General features: G+C 40.0%; 1 protein-coding gene and 2 pseudogenes across 1 annotated transcript in view; 2 read left to right on the top strand and 1 right to left on the bottom strand.

The window, feature by feature from the left end:
- AFG3L2 (AFG3-like AAA ATPase 2) overlaps window positions 1–16,242 on the top strand; it is a 75,474-nt gene that overhangs the window by 41,971 nt on the left and 17,261 nt on the right. Inside the window, exons 14-15 of the mRNA XM_006897015.1 lie at window positions 6,628–6,743; window positions 15,417–15,617. Coding sequence (XP_006897077.1) covers window positions 6,628–6,743; window positions 15,417–15,617 — 317 coding nt within the window. The remainder of the gene's footprint in view (window positions 1–6,627; window positions 6,744–15,416; window positions 15,618–16,242) is intronic.
- LOC102858002 lies at window positions 3,006–4,036 on the bottom strand (annotated as a pseudogene).
- LOC102858413 lies at window positions 9,231–10,135 on the top strand (annotated as a pseudogene).

Below are 16,242 nucleotides of genomic sequence, written 5' to 3'. Positions count from 1 at the left end.
ATGATGGACAGTGTTTGGTGGAGCTCCCAGATTAAAACAGGCTTGGAAGAAGGAGTGGCATCCACTCCAGAAATAGCTTGCCTCCGAAAACCCTATGAACTTAGTGTAACAATGAAAGTTATACAAGTGTTCAGGACTTTAATTCTTAGGGTCGCTGTGAGTCATTTATGACCCAGTGGCACTTAACGACAATAGACTGCATGTTTGATCTGTTAGCCAGACTTCACAAGTTGGTAGAAATTCTATTTATTCATCTTTGACTTTCGTATTTGGTAGATGAAGTTGTTGTTGTTATGTGCCATTGAGTCACCTGTGACTCATAGCAACCCTATTTACAGTAACCCTGAAACCTGCCCTAACCTGAGCCAGTCTCACTGACTCTGAAACACCTACCCCCATTACCGTGTCAATCCATTTCTTCCAGGATCTTCCTCTCCTACACTTTTCCTCAACCCTTACAAGCGTGATGTCCTTCTGTTTTTAACAGGACTTCTCTGTATGCAAATGGATATAGTATCCTATCACAGCACTGAACTTCAAGCCACCACAGTATGGCAAACGGCCAGATGAGTGGTGTCTAGTGCAGTCATACCTATAAAGACAGGCCAGGAAGGACAGAAAGGTTGAGGGCAGAGAAGATTGGAGGCAGCTGGTTTGTCGACTTGGGCTGGCGTGCAGCAGCAGTGTGAATAGAATGTGCTCTCCACCAGTGGATATGATGGTGGGGAGAGTGCTTAGGCCACAGTCCAGGGAGGAGGGCCTGACATTTGGTAGCACAGGAAAGAAAAGTGGGTTGGCAGGGCCACCAGGCCTTACTTCCAGCCTACATGCACAGTGAAGGGCGTCATTAAATAAGGAATAGGCACAAAGAAGGCTTGAAGTTTCAGGAGATAAAGACTAGCACAAATACATGAAGGAACTTGTCAACTGGATTAGAACAAGAAACCAGAATAATGCAGATTTCCATGAAGGTAGAGAAGCCAACATGACCATGTGCTTTAGTGTGGATTAGATTCTAAATAAGCAATTATTGAATTAATTGTGTAATAGACCATTTATTCTAGAAATTTGACATTGAGAAAAACCCAAGATGATCGATTTGATGCTAGAATCAAAATTCACTTCAGAGACAAGTGAATTATACATTTGCACTGTTTATATCCAGGGGAATCCTTAGTGTTAGTACAAAATGAAAATAGTAGAGAGAATGAGGAATGCTTGTGGTCTGAAGTAAAATGGAAAAATCATTTGTTCAACTGCTAAAGATTTGGAAACTACAAATCATTTTTTTTTAAAGATGTTGTTATGTTAGTAGGTGTTACAGAGTTGACCACAACCCTAGGAATAGTAGATATATGCCCTGCCCTGTCTGGGACCTTCCTTATAATCTCCATTATACTTGAGGCTGTTTCTACATTCACTGTGTGAGCCCATTTAATTGAGGATCTTCTGCCCTTTAGCTGACCCTTCGCCTTACTAAGCATGATGTCATTTTCCACAGAAGAATCCCTAATAACATGTTGTAAATATGTGAGACAAAGCTTCACCATTCTTGCATCTCTCAAAGGAGATTGTACTTTCTCCAGGTCATATTTGTTTGTTCTTTTGACAGTCCATAGGATATTCAGTCCTCTTATTCAACAAAACTCAAAGGCATTGATTTTTCATCTCTCATCTTTATTCATTGTCCAATACATAAGATGCATAGCAAGTAACTGAAAAGAACATGGATTGAATCCAGCATTTTTTAGTCTTTAAACTGACATCTTTGCTTCTTGGAACTTTGTGGAGGTCCTTGACAACAGCTTTTCCCGATAAAATATGTTTTTTTATTTCTTGACTCTTGGTTCTAAGGGAGTTAATTGTAGATGCAGGTAAGATGAAATAGTTGACAACTTCAATACTTTCACCATCAATCATGATGCCCATTGGCCCAGTGAAAAATTTCTTGGTTTTTTTTGGGGGGGTGAGAGGCAATCCACATTGAAGGCTGCAGTTTGCTCTTCTGTAGCAAGCACTTCAGGTCTCCTTCACTTTCTGTGAGCAGAGTTGTTTCATCTGCATAATTCAGCATGTTCTTGAGTCTTCCACCTATCCTGATGCCACATTCTTCTTCATAGAGCCCAACTTCTGAAGTTTTGTTTAGCATACAGATTGAATAGGTATGAGAAAAGATACAGCCTTGATGCATAGTTTGATTTTAAACTATTCCATGTTCCCTTGTTCTGTTCACACAGTAGCATCTTGGTCTAGGTTTGTATTTCAAATGAAAATAATTGAGTATGCTGGGATTCCCATTCTTCTCAGTGTTAGCCATAATTTTCTGTGATCCCGACAATTAAAAGCCTTTGCACAGTAAATAAAACAAAAATAGACATTCTTCTGGCATTCTCTGCTTTCAGCCAAGATCCATTTGATACCACCAGTAATAGCCCTGGTGCTACTACCTTTTCTAAATCCACCCAGCTTCCTGACAATTTTCTCTTTTTTTTTTTTCCTTTCAAAAGTTTATTTAGTATCAAGCAAGAAGAGACTTTGCTTAACACTACAGAACATTTCAAGACTTGAGTTACAAAAGAAGACCACATTATTTGCACTTGAAATTTGTTTCCCTTTTTACGCATGTTGGCAAGAGAGAAAAAAAGAAAATAAACTAGAATATGGCTGAAAGATAAAATAAGTCTGTGGAAACCTTTAAAATGAACGGTGAGGCTTATGTTAGAAGGATGGATTAACATATTTAGTAAACCTAGTTGTTTGGTTTAACACTAGTTAATCAAAATTATGTTTTTCTTCTGATGACCTATTTTTCATATACAGACTAGATATAACAAAATTTTATGTCTTTTTTTTCTGCCCAGTTGACATTTCAACAGTTTAAATTCCATTCATTCAATCATTTTAAGCATGCTGATTTATTAAAAAGAAATTGTTCATAGAAAAAAATTACTTTGAATAGTACACAGAACTAGTGGAGATTGGCTATTTCACATCAGACAGTACATTCAGTATCTGCTGTAGGGCTGGTTTCTGTAGACCCCCTTCGGTGTCCTCGAGGAAGGGGCCTTGTGTCTAGAGTTAGTCCACTCTTCCTGCCCATAGGTATCATATGTCCCCTCACTGAGTCCATGTCCATAATCATAGTAATCATTGCCACTCTGCGTTGGGGTGCTGTAGCTGTTCTCATAGGAATCATAGCTCTGGTCATCTTAAGCAGTACCATATCCATCATCTTAGTCGTATTCTCTGTAGGTCTCCTGTGCAGGGGATAGTGGTGGAGGCCGGGGGCACTCCTCTTGCTGGGGAAGGGGGGCGGTGAGCAGCCCTCTTCCTCGCCTCACTGGCTCTCGGGAGGAGAGGACCCCTCTGGGGGTCGGTGTTCCTCGGGGTGCACCAGCTGCAACTGGCAGGGCTGTGATTGCTCCCCTTTCCCTGTTGACCATGGGTGTACGTACACCTCGTTTTCGCAAAGGGAGCTTCTCTCACACCACTGGGATGTCGGCATTTTCTGAACCTCTATTCAAGTATGTCAACTCCTGGAGCTGGGCTTGCCTGATTTCATCATTATAGTCGGGGATGAGGAACTTCTTGATTTCTTCCCAAGCATGTCCCATGGGGGCATAGGCCTCTGCTGGCAGCGTGAATACTTCAATGAATACGTGGAGATCTCTTTGAGATGGAAGTACTTGGCTTCTCCACTTTTCCTCAGCTCTTCTTCCTTTTTCCTGTCCCGCATGGAGCCTTTTCCAAGAATGGACATTTTTGTCAACATTTCTTCCTGCAAACGCTTCAGGGAGTTGCCACATGGCCCCAGTAGTTTCCTCACAAAGTTGAATTTAAGGAACTGCTTCACAGGAATTAACACTTTCTTTCTGTCCCAGTTTCATGTTCTTATTGATCACCACATCAATGTACTTTTCTTCCTTGCTATCTCCTTTCTGAAACTTCTATTTCTTGGTTCACCAGCCGCAGAGCATGCGTGAACGAGGGGTCTGGTGAGTCCTTCTCCGCCATCAGGCAGGTACTTGTCTTCCATGCTCGAGGCCGACTGGGGCCCCTGGCACCCCATCCCCCAGCCCGCACCCGGAGGACCCAGCAGACCCTGCAGACCCGGCGGCCAGGCAGGCACGGCTCTGCACTAGGGCACGAGGAACCAGTGCCCGCTGTCCCCGCACGCAGACCCTGCACGGTCGGCCGAGCTACGTCGGTGACCCCAACGCAGCGTGCGACCTGCTCCGCCCAGGGCCGACAATTTTTTCTTGTTACACTGTGTAGTCTTTTTTTTTTTTTAATATGATGTTTTATTATTATTATTAATTTTAATAGACATTTACAGAGGTTTTGGATTTCCATTCATTCATTGCCGCACTTTTCTCCCTGCCCATCCCTCCCCACCAGCTCGCTTCCCCCTCCAAAGAGAAAAAGAAAAAAAAAATTCTTCATTTGTATACAATTCCCACATCCCTTCCCCCTCACCCCCCACCCTGAGTATACTTCACTATACAACCCTAATTCTGGATTCCTGTGCTAACCATAATACTCAATCATATATCACTTCTAATCTGTTCTTTCCGTCATCTGTTTCAATAAAATATACATAATTTATCTAGTTTTTTCTGTCATACCCCAATCCTGATGTCAGACCCATTCTACAACAGTGGCACCACGCAGTATTTTGTCCCTTTGTGACTGAGATATTTCACTCAGCATAATGTCCTCCAGGGTCACCCACTTTGAATAATATTGCATGAGTTCCTTGTTTTTCAATGCAGCATAGTATTCCATTGTGTGGATATACCACAGCTTCTCTATCCATTCGTTTGTTGATGGGCCCTTAGGCTGCTTCCACCTCTTTGCAAACAAAGCTGCGATAAACATGGGTGTGCATATATCTGCTTGGTAAATACTCTTTTGCGAGATTTGGCTTATTTTCATATTATATTGGATCAACTTTCTTGGAAACAGAACAGATAAAAGTTTCTTCCAGTCAGTTGGCAAAGCAGTTGTTCTGATATAGAGTAGTGGACATATCTAGGGTTGCATCTGTTAGTTGAAAAATACCGATTCCCAATGAGTCCTGGCACCTTATTTTTTTTTGCCAATGCCTTCAGTGCATCTTGAACTTCTTCCTTCATTACTACTGGCTCTTGCTCATATGATACTTCTAAAATTTTTAGTGTCGGCCAATTCTTTTTGGTACAGTGAACCTGTGTATTCCTTCCATCTTCCTTTGATGCTTAGTGGATCCTTAAAGATTTTATTCATGCATACTTAGTATTACAACTAGAGGTTTAAATTTGTTTTCAGTTTTTCCACTTGAGAAATGCCAAGCAAGTTCTTCCCTTTTTATTTTCTGACTCCCGCTCTGCACATTTTATTAAAATAGTTGCCCTTTGGAATTTTTTGTTTATCTCTTTTACTTTGTCATTTCTTCCCTTTGTTTTGGCTTCTTAATGGTGTAGTACAGTTTACAGAGTCTCTTTTGACATCCATTTGACCTGTTTTTTCTTTCCTGCCTCTGTAATAGCCTCTTTTTTCTTCATGGTTGATGTCAACCTGCAGCTTATTTGGTCCTTGATTATACATGTCTAGTACCTCAGACTTAATTCTTGAGATTGTTTTTTAAATTCAGAAGATGGTATAATGGGGGGCGATTGGAAGATTGTTATGTTAAATTATAATGAGTGAAGAATCTTTTTCTGGTAAGAAAGGCTTATCAGTGGTAAATAGAGAACTTGTCACTTATTCTCTATAACTTTCTGCCATTATGGCTTATGGCAAGGCTTGATTGGGTTTGTGTAGTTAAGACTATGCTTTTTTTTCTTTTAAAGTTTTTAAGTTTCCAGACTCTTAAGTTTTGACTTGTGAAATTCTCTCAGATAAGTTATCTTAAACATAGCACAACTGTTTTTGTCATGAGTGATGATGTCATTTACAAAATATATGAAACTGAATTACGTGTTCAAAATGAAATCCAGAGTCTACTTTTATTTATAACAGAGAAGAATCTTGCTTAAATGAGAGGCCCTTAAATTCTAAAGTAGACACATAACCTCCTGCCACAGTTGTCGACAGAGCAGATTCACCTGACTGGTTCCCTGGCTGGCCACCGCTGTCTAGTTAGTGCAAGTGTTCTGGCATTGGCCTTGCTGACTCTTCTAAAGTATTTTCAAATCCTGACCTAGCACACTGCTTCTCTTAGTTACCACCTGCCTTCTGTCAGGAATATAGAACAATTCACTCTTTTGTGGACAGCAGTTTTTTGTTTTTTTCTTTAGGTTGTATATTTGATAATTCTGTATTACACTAAGCAATGAGAACCTTTACAGAATTCTTTTCTGTGAGTTCTATAAGTGCTGCATTTTATTTTGCGTTTTAGTTTACTTCTCAGAACAGCAAAAGTTATTTAACAGCATGGGGAAATCCGAGGAAAAGTAGGCCTACTGGCAGGGGCTGTTGTATTTTTGTGCCTGAAAAGCAGTCTGTTTTGAAATGGGCCTTTGCTTGATAAATTTTTAGTCATAGACAGCTAACATTCCAAATTTGTACTTCATTTATATTACATTACTCCCGTTTATGTCATGTTACTGAATCATAGGGTTTAATGTTCTGTTATAATTTTGTTAGGCTTAGAGAAAAAAACCCAGGTTCTGCAGCCTGAGGAGAAGACAACTGTGGCATATCATGAAGCAGGGCATGCAGTTGCAGGCTGGTACCTGGAGCACGCTGACCCACTTTTGAAGGTAAGGTAGTGGTATTAAACTGAAAAAAGCCAGCAATTGTGTGATTATAATTACTAGAGAAAAAAAAAAATTGCACTCCCACAAAGGATAGCAATACATGTTACTTATATTGAAAAGTTTTTTGCAAAATCCTTTGGAAATAACAGTAGAATGAGGTGGTCATGTATGCCTTCCCCAGGTAAGTATAAAGATCAGAAAGAAAAATGCTTAAAAACAGACCCCAAAAAATAACAACCCCTGAACAAACAGACTAAAGCTGGAAGACTGTTCGCTTTTGAAAAGTGGGAAATGCAGTGGATCAGAGCTGTGAGACCTTGGCTTTGTTTGGCAATTTTCTCTAACTTCCTTTTCCAGAAGCTATGCATCTGGAAAATACTGGCTTTATTTTGAGATAGCAGAGGAGAGAGCTCAGGATTTGAAGGATTTGGAAATTTAGTGAGAGTTTTCACAAGAAAGAAAACTGCACCACAGATACCAATATAAAACAACCCAAGTCCCTAGTGACTCTTAACTCACACATGCATAGGGACATCAGAGGGATACCTGCCTGTGAGGCAAAAGTGCATCAAGTGAGATTTTAAGTCTTCGAGTTTTTTTAAACTGAGTACATTCCTCGGACTGGTACGTACAAGAAAACAGAAGTCTTAATAATTTCAGGCACCAGCAAGAACAGCTGAAAATTGAAGAGGGAAGCCCTGAAGCAAGTGAATCACAGAGAAGACAACGTTGAAATATACAGACAATATCCTAAAGAATCTACAAAAATGCCACAAGGACTAGTAAGTTGAATTAAGTAAGGTTGCATGGTTCAAGGTGGGTAGTATACAAAGATCATTTGTATGAATGTACATTTGCAGTGAATGACTAGAAATGAAAAATTCCACTTCAGTTACAGTAGCATCCTAAAATATTAAGGACTTTGAGAAAATTTGAACAGAATGTTCCTTAGGAACTGTGCGGTAAATGAAAAGTCTAAATAAAAATAGAGATCTACTGTGTTTATGCTATGTTCTAAATCAGCACGCAACATCATGAATCATGAAGAAGAGACAGAAATTGTCAACATTTCATCTTACTTGGATCCACAATCAGCACATTTGGTACAAGCAGTCAAGAAATCAGAAGGCTTATTGCATAGGGAAAATCTGCTGTCAGAGGCTGTCCAAAGTGCTGGGCTGAAGACCCAAGTTTGTAGACTAAATTAGGCCTTACTCAGGCCATGTCCTTTTCAGTCACTTTCTATGCATCTGAAAGTTGTACAGTGAATAAAGATAACAGAAGAAGGTTCTATGCCTTTGAGTTGTGGTGCTGGACAAGAGTACTGAATATCCCATGAACTGTGAAAAGAACAAACAGATATGTCTTAGAGAAGGTGTAGCCAGAGCACTTCTTGGAGGCAGGGATGTGCAACTTCGTCTCACTTTGGTTGGGTTTTTAGGAGGGGCCAATCCTTGGAAAAGGAAGACATCATGCTTTGAAAGGTGGAAAGTCAACAACGGGGAGGCCTTATACAGAAAGAAATGACTTAGTGACTCTAACAGTGTACTCAAGTGCAGCAGAGATAATTATAAAGGCACAGGAAAGAGCAGGGTTTATATCTGTTTTTCATAGTGTCACTCTGAGCCATAGTTGACTCTGTAGTACTTAACAGCATGTTCATTAAGATACCAGTTTTCCCCAAACTGGTTTTTCTTTTAGGGTTATTTCTATCATGATAGCAGGCTTTTTAAAAAGAAAGGTACCCTAAATCTAAAATTACATAGAAATACAGATTATCTAGAACTAAAGTCTGAACATTTAGGTTGAGGGGAGTATGCTACTTGTTTTCAAGTGACATATATAGTACACTGAAACAAAATAAAGCCCAGAAATAGACCCTTACACATACTTGTTTAATTGATTGTATGAAGTGAAACCAAGTTAATTCATGGGAAAGGATGGTCTTACCAACAAATATTTCTGGAACAAATACATAACATTTATATATTAATAAATAAACAGGAAATGTGTGAGAGCTCTTTACTTTGTTAATGTCTCTGAAATTAAAATCTTAAGAAAAAAGTGAACATTGACCCACATTGCCTCATATTATACACAAAAAATTATCTGAAACCTAAAAGATAAAACTGTACAGCTGCTAGAAGTAAACATGAGACAGACCAGCAGAGGCAGCAGCCAGAGCAGCCGCCGCCTGCGCCCTCCTGCCCACCTGCCCTCCACCCGCCCCAGTGTCTCTTTTCCCCCTCCTCCTCCAACCTTCCTTCCCCCTCATCCTCCTTTCTCCTCTACCACCCCTTCCTCCTCCGCCCTCCCGCAGGAGGTCCCCCTCGCCTTCCCACCCGCCCCTGTTGTTCTGCCCCTGGCCTACTTCCCGCTCGTTCCCCTTTTCCCCCTAAGTTGCCTAACAACTGTAGTTTTGTCTTTCACCCTTACCTGTGACCAAAGACTTGATCACTCAAAGTCCAGCTCACCAGAACACACCTTGACATGGACACCGGTGTGATTGAAGGTGGATTAAATGTCACTCTCACCATCCGGCTACTTATGCATGGAAAAGGAATTTGGCAGTATCATTGGAAAGAAAGGAGAATCCATTAAGAAGATGTGTGAAGAGGGTGGTGCATGTATCAACATCTCAGAAGGGAATTGTCCTGAGAGAATTAATCTCTTTGGCTAGACCTACTAATGCCATCTTTAAAGCCTTTGCTATGATCATTGACATGCCCAGTAACCCTGAGGCTGGTGGTTCCTGCTAGTCAGTATGGCTCTCTCATTGGAAAAGGTGGTTGTAAGATCAAGGAAATACGAGAGAGTACCGGGGCTCAGGTCCAGGTGGCAGGAGGTAGGCTCTCCAACTCAACTGAATGGGCCATCACTATTGCTGGCATTCTGCAATCCACCATTGAGTGTGTCAAACAGATCTGTGTGGTGATGTTGTAGTCCCGCCAAAGGGCATGACTATCCTGTATTGGCCCAAGCCATCCAGTTCTTTGGTCATCTTTGCAGGCAGTCAGGCCTACATCATTCAAGGACAGTATGCCATTCCACAGCCAGATTTGACCAAGCTGCATCAGTTGGCAATGCAGCAGTCTCATTTTCCTATGACACATGGCAACACCGGATTCAGTGCAGGTTTGGATGCATCTGCTCAGACTACTTCTCATGAACTCACCATTCCAAAAGATTTGATTGGCTGCATAATTGGGCATCAGGGCACCAAAATCAGTGAGATCCGTCAGATGTCTGGGATGCAGATCAAAATTGCGAACCCAGTGGAAGGATCTACAGATAGGCAGGTTACCATCACTGGATCTGCTGCCAGCATTAGCCTGGCTCAGTATCTAATCAATGTCAGGTTTTCTTCGGAGACGAGTGGCATAGGGAGCAGCTAGAACAATGCACGTTCATCCATAATCCCTTTCTGCTGTTCATCACCACCCATGATCAGTCTGTGTCATTTCTGAACAGTCAGCAATTCCAGGTTTTAAATGGTTTGTAAATTTTCCGTTTCTAAAACTTAAAAAAAAAACAAAACGTGAACATGAGAAAAATATTTGTGACCTTGACCTGGGAAAAATGTCATAGGACTCAAACATAACCAAAAAATACCATAAAAGGAAGTTAATTTCAAAAATCTCATCAGAAGTATAAATCTTTTGTTTTTTGAAGTACATTGTCAAGCAAATGAAAAGACAAGCTGCGTACATCTTGAGAAGTACATGTACTGTAGACATAAGACTTCTGCCTGGGATACATAAAGTACTCTTATAATTCAGTAATAAGAAGGTGAGCAGCCCAGCAAATGAAGTGAACAGATCTTTGTAAAAGAGGGTGTATACACATGAAAAAAACTCTTAAATCATTAGTCATCGGGAGCTAAAGATTCAAACTATAACCAAGTATTCTTTCCTTGAATTAGAATTTCTAATGTCTGGTGTTGGTTGATAAGAAAGTGGAATGATGTGCACACTTCTGATGAGAATGTAATGTGGTACAAACTAGATCAGGAAAAATGTTCGATGGTTTCTGGAATGAATAAACCAAGCTTTCCTTCCTGTCAAACAGTCTGACTACTAGAGAATTGAAAGTCTTGATGTACATCACTAATGAGATGTATGAATCTTGGAATATTTTTATTTATTGGAATGTTACAGGGCAGTAAAAATGTGTAGACTCTTAATACAGTATGGATTTATCTCAAAAAGTAGGGAAAGAAACCAAATACAAAAACCCACCTACTATATAATTCTATTAGCATTTAATTCTGCAAATTATAAGCTAATGTTTAGGAATCATTGAGTAGTTCCTATGGTTGAGGGAACTGGAAAGGGATTGATACCACAGGGAATTGCAGAGTTTTGTATCTGTTGTGATGGCTGTTTATACTTATCAAAACTCATCAAGAAGAAAAATTAAAACAACAACAAAAAAAAACCCTCATCAAACTGTTTTAAATGGTGCATTTTTTCCCCTTTTTTTAATTAATTAATTTTAATGAAAGTTTACGGAGACTTTGGATTTTCATTCATTCATTATTGCACTTTTCCCCCTGCTGAACCTCCCCCCCCCACTTCATTCTTCTCTTTGAAAAGTAAAATTCTTTCATTGTCATATATACACATTCACTCCTCCCTGCCCCCTCACCGCCCCCCCGCCAATCTACTCCACTATGCAGCCTTCGTTCTGGACTCATGTCATGGCAATAATACCTAATCATATATCCCTTTTAAGTAGTTCTTCCCCTTATCTGTTTCAATGCAGTATACATAATTTATCTTTCTCAGTCTCCCTGAAATCCCATTGTCAGTCCCATTTTACAACAGTGGCATTTTACAACAGTGTCCTTTTGTGACTGAGATATTTCATTCAGCTTAATGTCCTCAGCATAATATTTTGTAAATATTTTTGTGAGTTCCTTGTTTTTCAGTGTAGTGTAGTATTCCATTGTGTGAATATACCACAGCTTCTCTATCCATTCATTTGTTCATGGGCACTTAGATTCTTTCCAACTCTTTGCAAATGTGAACAAAGCCAGGATAAACATAGGTGTGCATATATCTGCTTGGGTGACAGTTATGGTTTCTTTGGGGTATATCCATCCCAGTAGTAGAATTGCTGGGTCCAATGGTATTTCTATTTGCAGCTTTTTGAGAAAGTGCCATACTGCCTTCCATAGTGGTTGCACCATTTTACACTCCTACCAACTGTGAATAAGGGTTCTGGATTCTCCACAATCTCTTCAGCATTTGTTGCTTTGCTGTTCTGTTAAATTTTGCTATTATGACTGGGGTGAGATGATATCTCATAATTGTTTTGATTTGTATCTTTCTTAGAGCTAGGGATTTTAAACATTTCTTCATGTGTATGTTTGTCATCTGAATGTCTTTGGTGAAGTGTCTGTTCATATCCTGTGCCCATTTTTCAGTTGGGTTGTTTACCTTTATCTTGTCATGCTCAAGTATTTTTTAAATTCTTAAGTCCCTTATCTGACACGGCATTACCAAATAATTTTTTTTTTGCCAGTTTGTGCTTCCCTTTTTACCCTATTGGAGAAGTTTTTGGATGTGCACAGGGATTTGATTCTTAGAAGGTCCCATTCATCTATTTTATCCTCTCCTTATTATAGATGGTGCATGTTATTGTATAAATCATTCCTCAAAATTTATCTTTTTAAAAGATTTTTTTTGTAGTATGTGTGTTTTCATTTGTTCATTTGTGTGAGCAATCTGAAAGTTTGCAAAGCATAGTGGTTTTTCATTCATTCATTCATTCATTTACATATGGTTTGTATTTGAACATTAATTACAATCCCTACCAAGTAATTGTACTTTTTCCACTCCCTCCCTATAGTTTTCATTTCATTAATCTAGTCCTATTCCTTCCTGCCTTCAAGGTTTTATCCTTGGGTAAATGTATAATGCCACTAACAAAAGAGAATACAGAGAGGTACACAAGTAATACATCCAACAGCAGATACATAAGCAGATAGGCAAGACAGACAAGTTTGGATAGTTGGAAAAGGATTATACCTATGAGGCGGATGGTTTGTCTGCATTCATTTGAGGATATTTTGTGTATATAGAGAGCCAAAATGGGTAATGCTTTGTAGTCTTAATCATAACCTGCTGAGGGAATGCACATTGCTGGTTCTGGGCCTCGGGACCAAGTGTTGGAGGCCGGTTGGTGCAAGGTAGTCTGCTGTGTTCTGTGTCCTACTTCTGGGGGAGGGAGTGGAGTCTTAACAGCTTTAGAGCAGCCGTCTTGGGTGCAGCTATTGGTTTCTCTCTGTTTGTAATAGAAAATAGTGAAGCAAAGCAAAGCTGTACTGAGACTCTTCATGGACCATGTAAACTGCAATTCCAAAACTCTATGACCAGAAAAACCAGCTTCCACACTGACAGGGATAACAGTAGAAGATCCTGGTTAGAGTGAGGAAAATGCAGAGCAAAACTCTTAACATTAAAAGGATCAGGTGTACCAGGCCAAGAGAGATTGGTGGGACCGCCGAGACTATGGTCTTATTCATGCTTTGGACCTGGAACAGAAATCATTCCCCTGTATCAGCTTTCAGCCAAACAACAAACAGACCTATAAAGTGACCTCATAAAGCCATAAAGGCACTCAGGGCTTATAATAGACAATATAATGTTGAAAAAAGAGCATTTAATGGAGGGAAAATAGTGAATTATGGCTTAGTGGCAAGAAACTGTACTGCCAACCCTAAGGGAAACAGTTCAAATCCACCATCTGCTCCACAGGAGAAGATGGGCAGTCTCCTCTTGTGTGATTTATTGCCTCTGAAAACCTGCTAAAGGGCCAGCTATGACTCAGATGGAACATAGAACAAAAACAGTTAACTTAAAAAAGAATGGGGTGAGGAGAAAGGCAAGTGAAAGCTACTATAGTATATTGATCTGCTTTCCTCGCTCCTTGAAAGGAAGCCAAGGCTGTGTCTGAGATTGAGTTGTCTGTATAGCACCTATAACATCAGTGACGTAGTAGCTTCAGTGTTGGGTTTTCACTGTAATGCTGGTGGGTCAGCCCTCCCATCCATTGCTAAGGAGCAAGAAGAAGTCACTGCCCTCATCAAAATTTATAGTGTCCTGGACTCATGTCATGACAATAATACCTAATCAGATATACCTTTTAAACAGTTTTCTCATCTGTTTCAATGCAGTATATAGAATTTATCCCATCTTTCTCACTCTCTTCCCCAACCCCTATGTCAGTCCCATTTTACAACAGTGGCACTATGCAGTATTTGTCCTTTTGTGACTGAGATATTTCACTCAGCATAAGGTCCTCCAGGGTCATCTATTTTGTAAATATTTCTCGAGTTCCTGGTCTTTCAATGCAGCATTCCATTATAGTATTTCATGTGTGAATATACCACAGCTTCTCTATCCATTCATTTGTTCACGGGCACTTAGATTGTTTCCAACTCTTTGCTAATGTGAACAAAGCCATGATAAACATGGGTGTGCATATCTGCTTGGGTGACAGTTATGGTTTCTTTGGGGTTTATTTTGAGTAGTGGAATTGCTGGGTCAAGTGGTATTTCTGTTTGCAACTTTTTGAGAAAGTGCCATACTGCCTTCCATAGTGGTTGCACCATTTTACACTCCCACCATCTGTGAATAAGGGTTCCGGTTTCTCCACAGCCTCTCCAGCATTTGTTGCTTTGCTGTTCTGTTAAATTTTGCTATTCTGACTGGGGTGAGATGATACCTCATAGTTGTTTTAATTTGCATCTTTTTTAGTGGAGTGGACTTGGGGGGAGGGATTGTATAACAATGAAATACGTTTTCTTTTAATTTTCAAAGAGAACAAACTGGGGAGGCAGGGTGGGCAGGGAGAAAAGTGCAACAGTGAATGAATGGAAGTCCAAAATCTCTGTAAATTTTCATTAAAAATAAAAATATAGCGCCAGAAACCCTGCTCAGCAGTACTCTATTCTGTAGTGTCTCTGATTTGGAAACCACTTGGCTAGCCATGGCTAAGTGTGCTCAGCATGTAATCTGTTAGACTGCACTCCCACATAGGGTAAGTGTTGTTCACCAGGCATCCTGTTGTCAATAGAGTCATTTCAATTGAATAAAAAAAGAAAAAGAAGTCCTTTATAAATCTCTAAAGTAGAACTGTCTTAAGAGACTCCTGAACAGTAATTGATGCTCCTAAAAGACAGGTTGCATTGGGAAAATATGTCAGGGGGCTCTCCAGAGTACTAAAGAAGGATGGCAGTCTAGAGAATAATGTGTGCCTGATTAAAATCATGGTCTTCTCAATTACTTGCTATGCATGTGAGAGCTGGACAGTGACTTAGGATGACAGAAGAAGAATCAATACCTTTGAGTTGTGATATGGTATTGAATATACCATGAACTTCCAGGAAGACCCTGGATGAGACGGGTTGACACAGTGACACTGGCAGTGAGGTCAAGTGTGTCAGAGACGGTGACATTGGCTCAGGACAGGGCAAGTTTCAGAGCCATTGTACCATAGGGTCTCTTAAGGGTTATAGTAGACCCAATGGTTCATAACAACAACCATCACTACTGCTAGATCTTATTAAGGCTAGTGCAAGCTGAGCAAGTTTTTAAATATTCAACAAGAATGATTTCATCAATTTGCATTTGATAGCTAAATCTTCATTTTTATGTTTTCTCTAACCAGGTGTCCATTATCCCTCGTGGCAAAGGATTAGGCTATGCTCAGTATTTACCAAAAGAACAATACCTGTATACCAAAGAACAGCTCTTGGATAGAATGTGTATGACTTTAGGTGGTCGAGTTTCAGAAGAAATCTTTTTTGGAAGAATTACAACTGGTGCTCAGGATGACTTAAGAAAAGTAACTCAGAGTGCATATGCCCAAGTAAGTGTATGAAATAATGTTTCTGCCTCATGGTCTCTCATTTGCATGAGAAATTGACCTTCTTAAAATGAACCTATTTGACTGGTGTAGGTTTCTCAGGCAGGTTAGTTTAATTAGCCAAAACTAATAAATAAGCCGCGTGTGTGTGTGTGTGTGTGTGTGTGTGTGTTTAATATTGTATTTTTATTGTTTATTTCCTAAGTATATAAAGCATAGAGGAATTAGTACTGTTTTGTTTTTTAAAAAAGTACATAAAGCATATATTGTTTAATATATCATTATAAAACCATGGAATCCCATGATAGAATATCCCTTCTCTTTCTGTTATAAGTAATTACTGTCCTGAGTTTTGTTACATTATTTTCTTCTTTTCTCTTAAGTTTTACCATTGTTGTTGTTGTTGTTGTTGTTATGTGCCCTCGAGTCGTTTTCGACTCATAGTGACCCTATGCACAACAGCCCTAAACCCTGCTCTATCCTGCGCCAACCGCACTACCTCTGACACACCCATCCTGATTACCCTAGTCACCGAATCAATCCATCTCATATAGGGTCTTCCCCTCCTGTGCTGTCCCTCCACCCTGCCAAGCATGATGTCCCTCTCCAAGGACCCGTCCCTCCTGGC

The sequence above is a fragment of the Elephantulus edwardii genome, unplaced genomic scaffold (genome assembly GCF_000299155.1).
Source record: "Elephantulus edwardii isolate Elephantulus edwardi_28Jun2011 unplaced genomic scaffold, EleEdw1.0 scaffold00196, whole genome shotgun sequence".
In the NCBI taxonomy this organism is placed as follows: Eukaryota; Metazoa; Chordata; class Mammalia; order Macroscelidea; family Macroscelididae; genus Elephantulus; species Elephantulus edwardii.
The sequence above is the reverse complement of the archived record's forward strand: the minus strand, read 5'-3'. Positions and strand labels throughout refer to the sequence as shown.